The sequence below is a fragment of the Parambassis ranga genome, chromosome 16 (genome assembly GCF_900634625.1).
Source record: "Parambassis ranga chromosome 16, fParRan2.1, whole genome shotgun sequence".
Classification (NCBI taxonomy): domain Eukaryota; kingdom Metazoa; phylum Chordata; class Actinopteri; family Ambassidae; genus Parambassis; species Parambassis ranga.
The window spans coordinates 11,625,177-11,644,000 of NC_041036.1; the positions used below are offsets into that span (position 1 = coordinate 11,625,177).

General features: G+C 40.4%; 1 protein-coding gene across 1 annotated transcript in view; it reads left to right on the forward strand.

Moving 5' to 3' along the window:
• The window catches only part of col14a1a (collagen, type XIV, alpha 1a), a 102,491-nt gene extending 86,006 nt beyond the window's left edge, over nt 1-16,485 (forward strand). The window contains exons 40-48 of the mRNA XM_028424636.1: nt 1,703-1,756; nt 5,790-5,843; nt 6,339-6,410; nt 8,824-8,859; nt 9,864-9,930; nt 10,067-10,258; nt 12,729-12,806; nt 13,642-13,797; nt 16,359-16,485. Coding sequence (XP_028280437.1) covers nt 1,703-1,756; nt 5,790-5,843; nt 6,339-6,410; nt 8,824-8,859; nt 9,864-9,930; nt 10,067-10,258; nt 12,729-12,806; nt 13,642-13,797; nt 16,359-16,387 — 738 coding nt within the window. The 3' untranslated portion in view covers nt 16,388-16,485. The remainder of the gene's footprint in view (nt 1-1,702; nt 1,757-5,789; nt 5,844-6,338; nt 6,411-8,823; nt 8,860-9,863; nt 9,931-10,066; nt 10,259-12,728; nt 12,807-13,641; nt 13,798-16,358) is intronic.
• Nucleotides 16,486-18,824: the final 2,339 nt, after the last annotated feature.

The following is an 18,824-nucleotide window of genomic DNA, read 5'->3' on the forward strand; positions in this document are numbered from 1 at the left end:
CTCACCTCTGTTTCAATTTGACAGTGAAAAATGCTGCTGCAATGAATAGCTAAGAGTGTGTGTTTGTGTGTGTCCATCTTTCTCATCTCTCACTCTTACACTGTTTATCAGTGTGCCTATGTGGGTGTGTTATCAAGCAATAGTTTTTGTTTTGTCTGAGAAAAGGATATAGCTGTGTGTGTTTGGTTTATAAATAAATTACACTTGTTCTCCTTCTAGATCTTCTGCTGATGTTTATGGTTGCCCCTCTTAGCCTTCCATCCTACTCATCGCTTAATCTGCAGGACATTAGGAGCTTTGAGCTGTGTGTGTGTGTATATGGTTGTGTGTCATTCTGCAACAAAGCGATCCCAAGTCTGCTCTGCTGAAACAGAATCATTTGCAGGATCATTCATTTCTTTGGCCTTCCTGCTCAAAATATCCTCAATGTCTCATCTTCTATCAACACTTTATTAAAGTCTCTGTAAACTAATCTGCCCATCCTCACAAGGAAAATAAGAGCAGTGGTTACACACTTTCATTAACATGAACCACAAGACGAATGGTAGAGATGAAGTCTGCCTATAAAGCTGTGAAAGGGTCTGTTTGTTTAACAATGATGAGTCAGTCAGTCAGTCAGTCAGTCAGTCAGTCAGTCAGTCAGTCAGTCAGTCTTTTGACTTTAGTTGCCCAAACAAACATTTTTCAGTCATGGGAGACTTTCAATTGCACAAATAGAACTTAATCATTGTGTACACAAAGAGAGAGAGAGAGGGTGTGTTTGTGCATGTTCAAATGACAAAAACAACCTGTTTTAAGTATTTCTAAAGATTTATCAGTAACAGGTTATACCTTACTGTGTTTCAATAAAACCCTTAAAACTTTGGAACATGCCCTTTACTTGGCAGGATCCTTTTGCTTTAATTAACTTATTGACACATTCTCAGTGTCTGTTTGGTGCAATGATGTAAAGGCATTGTTACAGACATGTGAGTGAAAGTAACAGGATACATGCAGATGTCCTGGGGAAAAACATCTGAACAGCACTGACAGCACTTCGTTAATCATATGAGGCCCGTCCTCTGCGACCTCGTCCTGTAATTTGTAGAACCTTTAACAGTATTAACTGTCCTGTTTTATGGACCTTTCACTAATGCTGAAGTGCAGACGTAAATTACCTCCAGACTTACACTATGACTGTATTTTGGAGCTGGCTGTGTGTGCTGACCCACAGAGAGGTGGATGGAGAGGAAATGGGGCAAGAGATGGAGCAGCAGGGTCGCCTGCTGGTATAAAGACTGTCTGCGTCCGGAGGGTTCGAAGGCAGTTCTCTCCACAAATCTAATTTATGTCCACTACTGTCAAAGCATCGCTGAGCATGACAGGAAATACTTATCTGTTTTTACCTTTTGGTGGAATGTATTTTAACACACAGCCAAGAAAAAAGACTTCTTGTAAATCCATTTAAAGATCACAGTAAACACACAAAAAAGTAAATATCAAATATTTATAACACTCATGCCCTATTTTGAGGAATCCAGGCTTTTCATGACTGAAAGCATGAACGTCTTTAACATAAGCTGTTAACATAAACTGTGTCCAACTGGTGTCCAACTAGCTGCTGTACCATTATGTTATTATGTTATTATATGTTATGGTGTTATGTTATTTGTTGTCAGTGTGTGCTGTCATATTAATTCAAACCTGTGTGTGATTTGTTTAGGGGGTTCCTGGAAATCCTGGCTTATCTGGTAGAGACGGCCCCCCAGGACCAAGGGTAAGATACTAGACTGACACACAAGCACTGGTTACTGTTCGGTGAGCTGATGATCAGATTCTACAACACACAGAGGGCTGCCTAATGACCTCCACAGATATTTTTCAAAAAAATTCACTGATGTAAGTCTACTAATATTATGGAGAAAGTTTTGGTCAATTTGCTTTCGGCCAAGTTCAAGCTTTTACTGCATGGCCTCTGTTGTGTGTAAAAATCTGATGTTTGCTGCATAGGGATAACTTTTCCCATAGAATCCGAAAGAATCAGAAAATGTATCCTATCTTGAATAGTTTGGGTGTGATAAATGCCGATATGTGGCCGAAAACCAGTAGTTTTCCACCAGTTGGTTGAAAGCAAATTGACCAAAACTGAGAAAAATAACTCAAATTTCAAAGGGCTGTATTTTGCAAATAGTTACACTTACAGACCTAAAACTGGAATTCTTCATAATAATAATAGATGTACATCAGTGATTTTAAATATCTGAGGGGGTCATCTGGCTGATGTGCCTGAAGCGGAGTGACCCAGCAGCAACAATGTTCCTGTAATCTGTAAAAGAGTGTTTTTCAATATTTGTGAAATTTCTTCCCACATAGTACATTCATATAGCAAAAGGAGGTGACAAGAAAATATTTGCTAACTTTCCACATAAATAATGGAGGACATGATACTAAACAAATATATATTAACATGATAAATGAACAGCTGACTGCAGCAAGACGTGGATAAATTAGAAACATTTTAGACGCGGTGTTTGTGTGGAAGCATCTACAGTACTTTTCCAGCTGTGTTCAGTATCTAAACATACAGCTGTTTGTTTCGGTTAGGTTTTTATGTCTGTGCATAAAAAACACATTCACAGTGAGCGAGGCTCCATTCATGAAGGCTCTGTGATACCACCTGGCTGTAGTTGATGCTGACTTTGGAGTCAGGCCTTACAAAGCCCAACTGGGCTGTAAATACCAGAACAAAGGCAGCAGTGCACAAAGTACATGTGATGTCATTAATTATGTTTTTAATGTCTGCTGTGAAGAGTGAAAACTGCAACATTATCTTTTTAAAAACACAGTGGAGTAAAAGTAAGTAGATTATCCTTAACGTGTTAGTTTTTGAATAAAGCTGCTTTTCGCTGGCCGAATGTGTCTGCAACCAGGTGGAGGAAATTTTCTACAGCTTTGTAATATGACAACAGAAGATTTTTTTCCTGGCCTGGATCCTGTAGAGGTGAAATTCTCTGCACATAATCCATCTGCTGTCTGTTTGTTGGCTGATACGGGTCCAGACTCCCATCCCCTCAGTGGTAGTTGTCAGAAGAAGTCATACATAGTTTTCAGGCTTGTCATCTTGTTTCCTTTCTTCTTCTCACCATGCCAGATAGGTTGAAAGTTCATGAACTCTTAGCAGGAAAAGAATACACTCCATTTTTTTTTTGTTTAATTAAAGAGATATGATTATGTTTAAAGACCCAATGTCACCTTTGATGGTGTATAAAGGTTTGGTTTTTATGTAAAAGTCTATAATTTGGATGACCATGACCTTTAACCAGTTCTGCCTGGTGCATGTATATTTCATGCAATCCCTAATAACTTTAACAAACTTATACTGCATTGTCAGACTGTCTTCAGCAGATATGGATATATTACACAGTAAACAGCCCAGGACAATATTTGTCTTATGTGGGCCGCTGCGATATACAGTCATTTTACAGACTAAACATCTGGTGCACTGAGGAATGTGTAGCTGCTACAGCTAAACCTTCCTAAGTGCATGGCCACTTGATGTGTCTGTAGACAATGATCTGATTTTGGAAGTAGTGTGGAAGGTTGTTCAGTTTGTTGCAATCTGCACCTACACCACTAGATGTCACTAGATTATACGTACTGCTCCTTTAAATGTTTACGGCTCTGAGATTTAGGCTTGGTTATTCATTCATGAATTGAATCATGAAACTGCATGTTGAGTGAAGTCAACATAAGTGTTTTTAGGGAGCTCTAGCACTCTATCATGCTTCCACACTCACATATTTCTCTTCATGTTTGTAATCATTGAGTGTAATTGTATAAAATGACTAATCAGCGCAGTTTTCTGCTGCTATCAATCTGGGAAAATGTTTTGTTTGTAGCATTGATTATGACAGGCCTCCAGCATTGATATTTCATTAGGATGCTACAGATCTGTTCTGTGCTTAATATTTGTAATTATTGTACAGACTAAAGAAAAAGATCCACAATTCATGTTTGTAGAATCTAATGTCTAATTATAATTTAGTTTCCATGCAAGGCAGGAGATGTCTCTAATCAGGATTTTCTCATCATATCTGTCAGTAAATGATTTTTTTCAGTGGATGTGTTGAAAGCAGTAAAATCAGTTTATCAGATGCTATCTCTGCTACAGCAGTACAGAAAATAGATTAGAACCAATTGAGCGGTAATTATGAAAAGGAAGCAGCTTCTGTGGCTGAATGTTCATTCAGAGTGGTCTTTTTTAGGGCTGCCATTTACAGCAGATAGTAGTGTGTGTGTGTGTGTGTGTGGTGCAGAGCTGTATTTGTTGTTTCACATTAAAACTGTACCAGCAGCGTCCTGGTTTGGAGTGAAGGAACACAGTACATCTGGCTGAACGCGTGCTGCAGCAGCCAGTTAGATTTGTTGAAACAACAGTCTGTGTCTCCTGGGTACTTTATCTGTTTGTATCACAGTTAAATGGATCAAGAGAAGCTATAACTCTCATTTTTGTCATTGGCTCTTATTTACAGATCTTTTTCCACATGGGTCCAAACAGAGTCCATCCAGGTTTTCACTGAGATTCAGGCTCATAAAAACACTCTTGTCAAGGCCATCTCTTTGGCTCACTCATTTATTATTTGGGAATACAGTGATGACTTTTGAATTTTCCAGCTCAGGACTGGTGCATTAAAACTGTACTTCACAGCACTTTGCATAGAAAATGAACAAAAATCAGACTTGGTAATAGAACTTACACACTGAGAGTGTTTGTGGACAGTCGGGCATGCACACAAAAACTAGAATTAGATTAGCCTCCCCCAGGTTTCTCTGACTACAGGTCAGACCATAAACCTGCTGCTGCTGCACCGAGTCCAACATACAACAGCAGTGATACATTTTCATGAGCCTGAATTTGGTTAGAGGAGATGGAATATAATGTGTTATTTGAGCAGAATATATATGTATAGATATTTCCATTAATGAACATACCACAATCACCAGGGAGCATTTATGGAGCGACACCAGGCTGTCCAGCTTCACAACAAATGCTTCTTCACAGTGGGAGGATGGAATTCTTCATGCTCCACATGTGCTTTGATTCACTGTAGGAGGGTTTCATAGTGAAACATGTTTCATATTATGAGACAAACTTCATATATTTATTGGATATGAGCTCTGTTCTAACACACTGTGCCTCCATCTGTCTCTGTCCGCTGAGTGAGGACCATATAAGGAGTGTCCATGTTGAAAGGGCATCAAATACAGTGTGTGACCACAGAGCACCACAGACATCCAGACTGAAGTGAAAGAATTAGCTGAACCTCAGGTTAAGCTCTTTTCCAGAACACTGGATACTGAGTTCCAAGCTGCACATTAATAGCATTGAATTTGTTCAATTTAAATGGCCCATAAATACAATGAGTACAAGCAAGCCATCATCATGTGATTATATGTCCTGTTATTATGTGTCATATATTTAGAAAACTGGCCCATGGTGCTTCTGAAATCAAAGCTGCAGTGTCATGTGAGCATGTTCTTTTAAAACCACAGCATCATGGAGAAGACATTGAGTGAGTAACAGTCTGGAAAAATGCACCTGTGTCTCCTCTAAATACAACCAGACCTAAAGCTTTGATTGGAGGCGGTGGTTTGCAGATTTCTGGTGTGTACCGCCAGTTCGGTTTTCTTCAATACCTCTTGACTTTATATTGGAAAAACTATCACTTTTCAGGCAAAACAAAGTTAGAATGATGAAAGTGTAACTAAATATTTAATACACTGAATGTACTTTCCTGTCGCTCTTTCAGGGTCTGCCTGGAAATAATGGACCACAGGGACAACAAGGCCCGCCCGGACCTGTTGTAAGTTTGTGTTCTTATTTATCCTGAACATCCTCATGTCACCTCTTTGCTTCTGCTTCTAGTCACCCTCCTGCCTCATCAGTCTCTGTCTCTGAAGCCCCTTTCACGCTTGCACTGCAGGCCTGAAATGTTTCACTGGATGGGGTTGTGTGTGAAATGTCTGAATCTGGTCATTAAGCTGAGTTCTTCCCGGCATCTCCTGACTACAAAGTCTGTGTAATGTCGGATTCAGCCTGTGTGTGTATGGAGCAGGTAATTGTCGAAAGAATTCACAGTGAGCAAGTGGACGAGTTGAAGTTGAGGAAGACAATGAACAGAGTTGCTTGGTCTGCTGTTTGCTATCATTGAAGTATCCACTTTTGTTTTATTTTGATGCTGACTACAATAAAACTGGTCAGCCTGAACACAAATGAGTGTTTTCAGTTTTCAGTTTCAAGAACAAACACATCTGCCTGGCCTTCATATATTTAACAATTTTGTGTGTCTTTGTCTCAGGGAGCTCCTGGAGCGCCTGGAGCTCCAGGACCTGGTGGACCAGCAGGACAACAAGGGGAGCAAGGACTTCCAGTGAGTGAAAATGTTTTGTTTTTATTTCCTCTGGAACATCACAATTAAATTAATGCTGTGTGGGCTGAGAAATGATTTCATTGTTTGACCTGAACTGCATTAAACGGCCTTTACACAAACCCACCTTTGCAGTGTTTAGACATGTAAATGCATGTTTGGTTTACACTCATAAGAGGTAACTGGTGACTGTTGTCCCTCACATTATCCATCTACAAGAGTTTGACACAACTCATCCAAATTTAACCCTGTGGAAAGGAGGGCATGGCCTTCTCCCTGTTTTCTGTTTTTATGCCATTGTGCCTCACTTACAGTGTTTGGCTGCATCATATAATCATCATCATTTAGCATTTAGTAATGTGCATAAATGAATAATAAAGGAAAAATACAACATTATGGTTTAGACTAAATTCTAAGAGTCAATAAAAGAACAGAAGTAGAAAATGGAGAAGATGTTCCGAACTTTGTGTAATGTTAACAGGAACAGATGATACTGTGATGTTTGTGACAGCTAATCTAGTCTGGGGTCAGCTCTGCAGGCAAGCAGCAAGTTTGGCTCACAGAGAAGAGCTATAAATCACTGACTCCCTCCCCAACTCGTACACAAGCGCGCACACACACACACACACACATATACACAGTATATACACGAAAAACAGTGAGCGATCACATCTGCCTCTGAAACAGAAGACAAAACCTTTATGAATGTGTGCAAAACAAACCAGTCTCACCTCCTCGAGTTCACTCAGATATTTAACATCTTAAATTTTTAGTTTCAAACTTTACCTCAACAACAAATTACTGATTCAGTCCCTGTTCTGCACCCTGTAACCTTCTGCAGAGCTGCAGGAGAATGTGTTCTTTTAAAAGTTTTTATCTGAAATTGTAGCCAGTTAAATCTGAAGGGAAATTCAGGATTTTGCTTCACTGTGACACACCTGACCTTAAGAAAGAAAGTGACTCCTACCAGTTTTGTCTGACACATCTACACCCTCACTAACAGTGAGAAATGAGTGGAGGGATGGTGGATTTACACTGCTGAAAGCAGGAAACTGTAAAAGAGATGCAGAATATCAGGACTTTATTTCTTTTTAGAGATACTTGTCTGAAGCATCTGATGTAAAAACCCAAACATGATGCATCTGGAAAAGTTGACCTCCATCTATCAACATTATTACTCATGGAACTTTTTGTAAAAACTATATGCAAATCTGAATGCGTCTGGCTCATCTTAGCCAGAGCACAGGTTTGCCACCAGATGCACACATAGGCCTGTGGGGTTGTTGTCGCTCTCCGCGGTGTCCTGAGTGTGTAGCAGTGAGACCATGTGTGTCCAACCTGGACCGGAGTCTGTCTCTGAATGTGGTTTCCAGCGACTCAACCACCTGAGGCCTTTTTAATTTATCTTGCTTGACTTGGTAGCCGGTAGCCTTATGTTTGCCAGTTATGAAATCTTCCTCTGACTCTTTTATCAGTCCACGTTTGAAGTAACAGTAAAGTCATTGTAAGTGCACTTCTCTCTGCAGATGAACTGTAAAAGATTTTGAGCGGGAAAACACTGACTCAGCACAACAGAGCCTCCATAAACAGGACATAATGGGAAGATAGTTTTGATTTGAATAATAAAGGAATCATATGAGAGTTATTCCATTTTTTTTGGCTCCTAAACTAGATTGATTTGGCTTTCCCTCATCTCTGTGATAAGATAGGAGACATTTATGTGCCCATGAAGACTCACATGGTCCAGACAGACACACAGATGTCGTCCAGAATCAGACTTTTATTGTTGAATCCTGCTCTCCAATTCGACAACTGTGTCAAATGCTGGCAAAAACGTATTTTTTTTTCTGTCATCTGCAGTATAATATGCATATGATCCCTCTCTGCCCACCTTCACGCACAAACACAGCAGCTGGTTGCTGGTGGTCAAGGACATTTCCCCCCCAAGATAAGCAAGCCTTTATTCACAAGCTGTAACAACATCAAACTGACGTTTATCATATCAGCACACAGTTCTGTTGCCAGGAAATATTGTCTTTTATTTGCCTCTGGATTATAATGCATTACACCCTCGATATGCACAAGCCTTGCAGGTCTTTGAGTGTGTATTGTGCATCTGATACGCATCTCTGTGCTTTACAGTGTTGACAATAGCAGAATGGAAGCTCCATCTAAAGCCCAGATGTGGCTCTCAGCTTGTGGGCACAATAACATCAGGTCCTGTGTGTTATCTTAAAGGCACAAAGAGCAAAACATACCTACTGTGCACTAGCTGTGTGATCAGGATGTATGGTGGGACACGAAGAGGAAACAATGGGATGGGGCTGTTCAAGAAGAGACAAGCATGTTGTCTCTTTCTTTCTGAGGACATACCAGAGTTGGTGGTTAATTCTGCTCCTCTGCTTTTATGTTTCAGGGTACTGCTGGTATAAAGGGTGACAAAGGAGAAAGAGTAAGTCATACCACTCACACATTTTAGAGCAAATCAAGTTTTACTACTTCATTTTTTCCTTAAAAGTACAATTATTTTGCTGCCATAAAACTCCGACTATTACTCACAAAGGCTTCACACCCTTGTTTAGATGAAATTACATTATTCTCCAGTCCCTGTTTCCCGTTTATCTTTTGCACAAACATTCACTTTATTCCCCCCATACTCCCTCAGCCTCATTTACAGCGCACCAAATCAAATCAGTGTTCATGGCTGAAGCAGCTGAGCAGCGTCTGTATTTCTGCTGACACAGTAGCGTGGCCCATCACTGCCGAGGGCTTGAGAGACATGCAACTTGCCAATGTGAATCGAACCTGTAATTCCCGTTTCGGCTCCATTTTATCTACTGTTGGGGACATTTGTGCCCTGCTGCAGTTCATTTTAGTACAACACTCAGCATGAAAGTGTCTGACAGGATTTTCTCCTCACGTTTTGTACATGTAGTTAGGTGGCCTGGTTGTGAATGAACTAAAGCACCTAACCATTCAAGATTCAGTGATAAGTTATAATAATCATTTAGTAGATGCTTTTTGCTAAATTCATTGTGATATACAGTCACTGTCTGAGCTAGACTGAAATGTTTTACTCAAGACAAAAACAACAAATATAACTGGACCCACAACCTGATCTGATCAGCAAACTCAACATGACTTGACCTCAATCCACTGATCAACGCACCGTCAACTGACCTGATTATTTTGGTATGCTTTATGCAAGCAAAGGGCACAGCAGATGAACTCAATTTTTACTTTAAAATCAGTTTTTCTTAGTATGCCAGCTTTGAGTCAGTTTGAAATAAAGGTGAAGTGTTGCTCCTTAAACACCCACGCCACACCCGTCGTCAATTTATCAACCACTGCTCTGGCAGTTTATGCCCTTGTGGTCGCATAAATGCAGAAGTGGTATCAGTGTGGTATCTACTGTGTGTAATATCAAACCCTCAGAGCTCTGTCTTTGTTCTTCAGGGTGATGTGCAGTCCCAAGCTGCTGTGAGAGCTATTGCACGGCAAGTGTGTGAACAGCTCATCCAGAGTGAGTGATCGCTGATATTTACACATCAACATGAGCATGTATACGTTTTTCTGACCTGGTGCTGCCATCACTTTTTTTCTTGGTCTTCCAAAATGTCGAAAAGCTAAACTAATGTTTTCTCCTCTTTCTCGTGAAGGCCATTTGTCTCGCTATAACTCCATCCTGAACCAGATCCCTGTCCAGTCATCGGTGTCAGTCCGAACAGTACCTGGTCCACCAGGAGAACCAGGCAGGAGGGGCCTCCCAGGAGCTCCAGGGGAGCAGGGCCCACCAGGCAGACCTGGATTTCCTGGTACTAATGGCCAGAATGGCCAACCGGGTGATAGAGGTGAGCATAATGACAATATAACATAATGAACAGGCAGTCAGAGGAAACATACTGTTGGGGAAGCTGAAACAATCTGCAAGATTCTGTAACTCATTAAGCCTGTTGTTGCTTCATAGAGGGCAGAATCTCTGTGAAACTGTATGATGTTGTACAGTATCTGTCTGGTATTACTGGATTTAGAACACTCTATAAAGAAGGGTGGAGCACACTGTCATGATGCTTTAAGCAATATGAAGCAAATCAAAACCAGATTTCTGCATTAAAAAGTGTAAACAAATGTTTGCCCTTTTATAGAAGTAGGCCATCCAGTGTTATAGGTTCATGTCTTCTTACTGTCTGTGGAATAAATGTCATTTACTCAGACAGGGTCAGATTTATTTAATTAGTGGTTCTGCTCTAAAACTGCGCCTGAGCAAAAGTCACACTCATTACAGCACCTTAAATAAGGCATTTCCATGTAAACAATAAACAGTAAAAAAGAACAGAAATGACACTGGAAAATGAAATTAAATAAGACTTTCTGCATAGCTTATATCGGAGTTAATTTGCTTGTTTGCTGTATTTGGGGGTCTGGCATGTTCTTGCAGCTCCGCACACAAACTCACAGCCTGCATCAGAGCTCCCACGAGCGTCAATCCAGGCCAGAGAAGACAGTAACTCCAACATCCATGAGGTCATTCCCCCGCCACCAGGCCTTTAGAGGAGAAACAGCCTTTACGAGGCTCCATCTTCATCCTGAAAACACGCAACCCACACTGAAAAACCACATGAGCCTACACACACACACACACAGGAAAGCTGAGAGCAGGGAGTTAGGAAGTGTGCAGTGTGGTAATGTCTTCCTCAGCTTTGATTCTCCCCAATGACATTTATGATGTGAAGCCACTTGTTCACCACACACACACACTCATATGAGGTTTTTATAGGCTGAACTGAAACCAGAGTAAGCTGAATTTTATAGGATGTACAATGTGGCTTACTTTAGAGCTGGTCATTAAGCTACCAGAGACTGAGGACAAACTTGAATCCACTTAAAATGTAGCACAGACAGCTTGTAGCTGTATCAGCTGCCAGTGTAGAAAATACATTTTTATTAGAGGTAATGTAAAATGTTTTCTCCTCAGCCTCATTGTGCTTACTTCCTTTTTGCTTGTGCTATTGATTAAGACAGTCATAAAAGCAGCAGGGGAGAAAATCTGCAGATCGGTTTTATGTCACTGTCTAATATTAGAGCATGTGAAAAAAAGATATTCCATTAGGTCATTCAAACAGCTGCATTACTGAACAGCAGCACACAGCAGGCCAATTATTATTAGATCATGGACGCATTATTTATTCGGCACGTCCAACAAAATGACAATGTAATACTGATGTTGGGATTAAATGTGTTGGACATCTGATGCAGTGCAGGACATTTACATAGAAATGATCTGTCGTCACATTCAAGCAAACAATAATGATTTAGGCCTGTCAGCACCGCAGGTAGTGTCAGCGGTGACGCTCTCACACTGTTACCCAGAAGAATGTTTTAATCAGCACTGACTTGTTTGGCAGAGCTAAAAGGGGGACTCTATGTTGAAGGCTACAGCAGTTGGTGGACACACATTTACAACACATCCAAGAAAAGTTTTAGATTCATGCAGAGGAAGGATTACAGTCAAAAACAAAAATCCATTAACATTAACACAAATATACATTTCCACAGCGTTGAGACAATGATCCATTGTTCAGGTATACATCTTGTGAGAGCAGTAAGAAAACATGTCTGCCTTCAATCACTTCTTGCAGCACATCCTATGAGGAAAACCCCACACCAATGGGAATCCATGTTAGCCAGCATTTAAATAATTTTGACAAAATGGATCCTCGGCCGCCTTCATAGGTCCAAGCTGGATCAGCCAGCTCTTGGCCCGTGAGCGATGGACAATACCGCCATATTTGATGAATGTATCATGCTCTGTTGGCCTTGCAGCTTTAAGTAAGATCATACATGAAAAAAAATGAAAGACCAGCAAGCTCAAAGTGCTGTTTTGTCTTTCAAAAAGGGTAAACGGATTTGTATCCTTTTACTTAAAACAAAAACAAAAAACATGAAACCAAAACACTGGGGGCTTCCGGGTTGAGCAGGTGCCTCATTAATTAGCCACGTGTCCTTGGCTGTGTCTTTTCTGCGATCTCAAAAGACCCCTTAAAAAATATCTGTATTGAATGTTTAATAATCTTTCTCCACAATATTAAAGTGAAACAACTTAAAAAAGAAGTCCAAAGAAAACAAAATGTTTACAAGCTTTATAGGAAAACCTAATCTGAAAATACTATGTAGTGGAGAAAACTTTGTTTTGTAAATGTTACATTCTGGAAGTATTTAATAAAATAGTCAGGTCAGGCTTAAACACCTTTAAAACCTTTGAGGAGCTGTGTGGATACAAACAAAAGGGTTTAGCGTAAAAGTGTGTGTGTGTGTTTCCAGGTCTGCCAGGAGAAAAAGGAGAAAGAGGGAGTCCGGGGATTGGGAATCAGGGACCTCGAGGACCACCTGGACCTCCCGGTAAGACAATCCTGAGGGTCTGACTGAATGTACTCCCTGCAGCCTCAGACCTCAGATAACATTCTGAGGTGCTTTGGCTGCTTCCAAAATAATAATTTGTCTTTATTCTGTTCCTGAACATTTGTTTGTGGTGTCTTCAGCTCCACAGCTACTGAATGTTAAATGTCTTTCATCGTTTTCTCAAAGCAAAACCAAAAAAAAAATGTTTCAAATATTGAAACAATGGAATTAAATTGCACAGAGGCTTAATGCATTTTGGATTTTCTTTCCTCTCTGTTGAATCCCTGTCTGTGAAAAGCAAGCAGACATTTTGGACCATGAATATAACTCTCTGTATTGATTTCCCTGTGCGCTGTGAGGAATTTGAGGTTTGTGTTATGAAAATATGTCAGTGCTGGGATTTTCTGTTTACTGCGATCAATACTCACAAAACAAGCTGACAAAACTCCCTGCAAACTTTTCTATAATCCGATAAGTGTTACAAAAAAAAAGCACTATTGAGGAAGCTTTTATTTTGGCAAATCAATCTCTCTCGAAATGTTAATTTCATATTTATTAAGTGAAGCTTCTCCTGTGAAATACCATTTGCTGTCCCTTATTATTGTTATTTATTTATTTTTTGTGATGCTGTTAGAGCAGCAGAGCAGAGGCTTTAAAAGAGATTGAAGAGGTGATAGTACAGTGACAGGATGTTCTCTGGAAAGAGCATTTCCAGTTTATTTACCTCCCCTTTTTTATCCCTTCTCACCAGGTGTCACTCTGCTGGAGTCATTTACCAAAATGTCAAATGTGTGTAAAAGTAGTCTGTTAATACAAACTTTTCATCTATCTTCAGGGTTGCCAGGTGAAGGACGGACAGGCAGCCAGGGCCCACCTGGTCGGCCTGGTAACTCGGGGACACCGGGGAGACCAGGAAATCCAGGCACCACAGGAGCAGCGGGCCCACCAGGATACTGTGACCAGAATTCCTGTCTGGGATACAACATCGGAGGTATGTCTGTGAAAAAGCTCGGTCACACTACACAGGAGGTGGTGAGGCGGTGTGCTGAAATGAAGGCAGCTGTACTGGGGAGGTGATTCAACTTTTAGTCCATGGGCCAGACGAGATGTTACGGTACCACTCAAGGTGGCGAAGGTTGCTTATACTTTTTGAAAAGCTACATGTCTGTAGTCAACATTTTGGTATGATAACTCCGTTGAAGTCACAGCTAAATTATTGTTATCAGCTGTTAAAGTTTCCCTCCCCTGATAAAAAAAAATGCATTTTTGACACTGATGCATATCTAAGGACATATTTCAGTAATTTATAGTATAATTGTGTTTAGTATCATTTTAAAGGTGACACACTGAGCTTTCATTCAAACAAGTACAGAGGAGCTCTTGAAACTTTTAATCACACCTGCCCTGTGGCATCAGGAAGCAGGAGAAATACAAAATACAAACACTTCAACACTGGCATGCTTATAAGGATTCAGTTTACTCACGTTATCTCATTCTGAGGGGATGATTTTCAGCCTAGATCAGGCTGACTGTTATGCTAAGAAAGCAGACCATGAAACTCAATTTTATGCATTTGTTCATCGATGGCAATATGGGATCATTATTTATTAATATTAATATTATTAATATTAATACATGGGGTAGTCTATTTAATCTGTATTAAGTACATTAATTAGACTGGCAATATTCTTGCAATACCACCTCTTTGCACTAATCTATTTCAGGTAGTTGAACATAGTCTACATCTGTATTGTGGGCTACTGGTTTGGGGTTAACCCTAAACCTAGCTGTAACCCTAACCCTAACCCTAACCCTAATGCAAAGTTAGGGTTGAACAATAATTTAGCTGTGACTTCAATGAGGTTATCATACCAAAATGTTGACTACAGACTTGTTTCTTTTTAAAAGGTATAAGCAACCTTTGCCTCCTTGGGTGGTATCGACATCTCGCATGGCCCATGGAGTATTTTATCCAAAAGGATTCTTTAGTTCTAAACAAAAGAAAGTCAAAAGTCATGTGAGCAGCTGAGTGTGAATTAAAGCTGATGCTGAAGTGGCAAAAACTGCAGTTCCTCAGATGACCACTTGAGGCCTAAAAGAGTACTCCATCCTCATGTCCATGTTAAAATGAACTCTAAAGCAGCTTCAGAGCTATGGACAACATCACCGAGGGTGTGATCTGTTTTATTTACCACAGAGGGCCTTCTATAAAACCTTGAAACCGGTCTGTCCAGTTTTTGCACTTGAACATACTACAGTCAGCTTTAAACATCATTATTTTATGTTATTATAATCGTTTGGCAGCTGAAGGAGAGAAAACGTTTTGACTGGAATATTTTGCTGATAATAGTCAAAACACACCAACTACCCAGACATTATAAGAGTCTTTATTTGCCCCTTTTTGATCTGAGAATTGTTAGTTTCACAGTGTCCACTGTCCACTCGGAGCTATTTGTTTTCTTTTTATATTTGCAAATGTATTGTCATAAATAGCTTAAACCCTATGGTCCTGCATGGTCCATCACAACTTATAAAACCAGTTTTATACGTATAAACTTGTGAAATATTGTTTTCACAGTGACAGCTGGCTCTCAGATAGTTATTGTTCTTGTAAAGCTTTCAGAGAATTGGAGACTGATCTGCCTTTTATAGCTGTTCCACTGTGAAGTTTATACATTTATGTCCTTGCTGATGGATTAAAAACTTAACAGGCCAAAGCTATTTGTCTGTATCGAGATCTCATAAAAGACGATGTTATACACACAGACACACACCCACACACACACAGGACGTCTTTGAATTTTCGTCAATGATGAGGACCTTTCAGGGTCCTCAGTCGTAGGCCATCTCGTCTCGGACGTTACTCATTTGACAAGTTGTCCTGATGAAATATCATCTGCTAAAAGTAGCAGATGGATGAGACATTACTTCATCCATCAAACTAGATTTATTTTATAGCAATGAATTCCAGTCTGAATGGTTTTTTTTTTTCTATTTTATGACCTACAAGAGTCCTTTTGTTGTTGCAAGGATTACACACAGCCTCCCTGACCACTTCCAAGGAATATTGCAATTAAAAATACAGTATGGTGTGGTATATTTTTATTTCTGAGCGGCGTCATTTTGACCTTACACTTTTGCTTTCCCTTTGGGAATTTTTAGCCAGTCAGTTTATCAGCAGTTTGTCTCTTGCTGTTTTTTATGTGTGAATCTGTGAACAGTGAGGTTACAATATTTCTCTTGTTACTCTGCTTTCTGTGTTGGAAATCTTTATTTGTACTTTCTCATGAACAGAAAGAGAAATAGAGATCATTTTATATGAATGTCTTATTATTTATATAAGCCAAAGCATTTAAATCTACTCATGGTGTGTTCTAATTCTATTTTTTTCTACCTTTAAAACCGCATCCCAGCAGCTGGGATGTTTCAGTCAGTGTGAGGATTTGAGCGGTTTTTACTCTTGGGTTTTTCCTGGGTTCTTCTTCATGTGAGGTAACATCTTCTCTCTGATTTTTCCCCCTCCCTCTGTTTCCTCATCTCTCTGATTTGAAGTTCAACAGGACTATGGGAATGATTACTGAAGAACATTTCTCCAACCATCTTCCTCTCTTCCTCTTCCTCCTCCTCCTCCTCCTCCTCCTCCGCTCACCTCCCCCTGAGCCCTCTTTAAAAAAAAAAAAGAAGAAGAAGAAAGACTAGAAACTGTGGAATTTGATAAATCCAATCATTCCCAGGCTGCAATATTTCTTGGGATGGATAAGTACTCCTGACACTCTTTAACCTCTAATCCCTGCAGCAGCGGTTTTTGCATTCTGGTTCTCGGGAGACATTTCTTTCTGAAACCTGCACTTCATTTTTGCAGAAAATGTTTTTTTTAACATTCAGTAAAATAGCTTTCTGCATAGACTGAGTGCTTTTAGACCACTTTGTGCCCACATGTGTGTAAACACATTATTTACACCAAATTATCAATTTTAATCCAGAGAATTCCTGGATTTATTTCTAGTTAAGATTCCTTGATCAGATCTGCTGCATTAAATTGCTCTTTCCATATTTGAAAAAGGATTACTTACTTTACCACAAGCCCAAACAAAACCCTCCAATCCCTGCTGTGATGATGGCCTCCGCTGATCACAGTGTCATATGTCAACAAATGCTTGTCTACACAATGCTTTGCTGCAGCAGCCTCTGCTTCACCCTGCTTCACCCTGCTTCACACTCCAACCTCATCAAAGCTAATCGCATCTTTCAAAGTCAGATGAATCAGCCACATGGTGATGAATTGCTTTGATGCCGATTGGCTGCTTTCATTACTGAACATCCAAAATGAAGACAGACAGAAATCCTGAAGTCATGTGATCATTTTCATGTCCAGAAAATGATCACATTTTTTCAAATTTTCTTCTTCATTAACCTTAATCTTCTGGACTCACAGAAATCTCTTTTAAGCATCAAGGAGATGCTTAAAAACCTACATCTTAGTCTGTGTGTGTGCTGTGCCTCTCTTCTATAGCCACATCATGCTGCTTCTAAGTGCTGGTGGTGTTTGTAGTCCTGCATCCAGTCTTAACCTCACGCCTCGCTCACCTGTAGTGGTTTTATGCTAGTTGCAATGATCCAGATGCATTCACTCCTACTGACCACAAATATTCCCACCACCTCAGTCCAACCCCTGCCCCAAGGCGGCTACCAGCCCTACAATCCTCCCTACAACCAGCCGTACAACCCCGCTGCAGTGGCTTACAATGACCAAGGAGGGGACGAAGAGGAGGAAGAGGAAGAAGAGCAGGACCCCTATTACCGTGGTTACCCGCCTCAGTACTATGCCCAACAGCCTCCTCAGTTGGCTCCCAATCGCCATGGTTACCGCTCAGGCCCCACCCACTCAGAGGACGTGGAGCTGAGGTCACCGGGCGTCGCCAGGAGGTTTACACGTGACGTCGTCGTCATGGAGGAGAGTAAGGAGGGAGGACCTTAGAGGAAGGACTGGACTCACCTGAAGTGCTTGAGCCCTGCACATCACAATACACACACAAATCGGACATGCACATGCACATCGTTGCTCATCTGAAACTGTGGTGAGAACCTCCCTCCTGTTTTCCCACCAGGTGAAACATTGTAAATAGTTCTGTGGACGATGTCTCTGTAAAAAGGGAGGTCCGAAAAGTGCCTGATCTATGTTAGCATCGTCCAGTGGTAATGTAAAGGTAAGACCTGTTCCTCTTCATTCTACAACTGATTTCAGGACTGAACCCGTTTTGTTTTGTGTGTGTGTGTGTGTGTTTGAGAGAGAGAGCTGCATGTCTCCTTGGGGTGTGTAAATGAACATGTGCATCTTGTTTTGGTTGTAACTAGCAGTTCAAATATTTGGGGACAATGAGCTGGCAAACATTTGTACAGGCTGCTTTTTATAATGATGAGTCCCCACCTCCATGCTGTCTTATTTTTAGTGTGTAAAAAAATATTGAAAAGTAATTTCCCTGTACTGTACTGTTTGCTTCTCTTTGCCATTTTTTATTATTAGTTAACTACCCAACATGAAATGTGGAACCAGAAGTATTAAATTTCTGCTTTTAAAAGGACAGTTCAACAGAAATATTTCTTTCTTGTCTTGTGCCGGGGTGTTTATCCACCACAAGCAGAGTACCATTTACTTCCATTACATTGTAAAAGGCAGAAATCTCTAAACACACACAAAAAACAGGAAATATATGAATATGTCATTCTGGGGTGAACTGTCCCTTTAAATAGTCCTTGTTATCCCAAATGTATCTGATGTTATGTTCATTCTGTTATCACACTTAAGGTCTGTTCCGAGTTGTAAACTTTAGACTTTGGCGTGAATTTAAAACAAAGCTGTGTGTTCGTCTCACGCTGACGTTTTCATTTTTCTTATGCAAACTCCGGGCCCTTTCACTGTGGAAACCATTCACTCACTGGTTGATCTCTGACCTTTTTCTGGAACGAGACCTGAAGCCAGTCATTATTAAAAATACTCTCTGTGAAATCAATAACTCA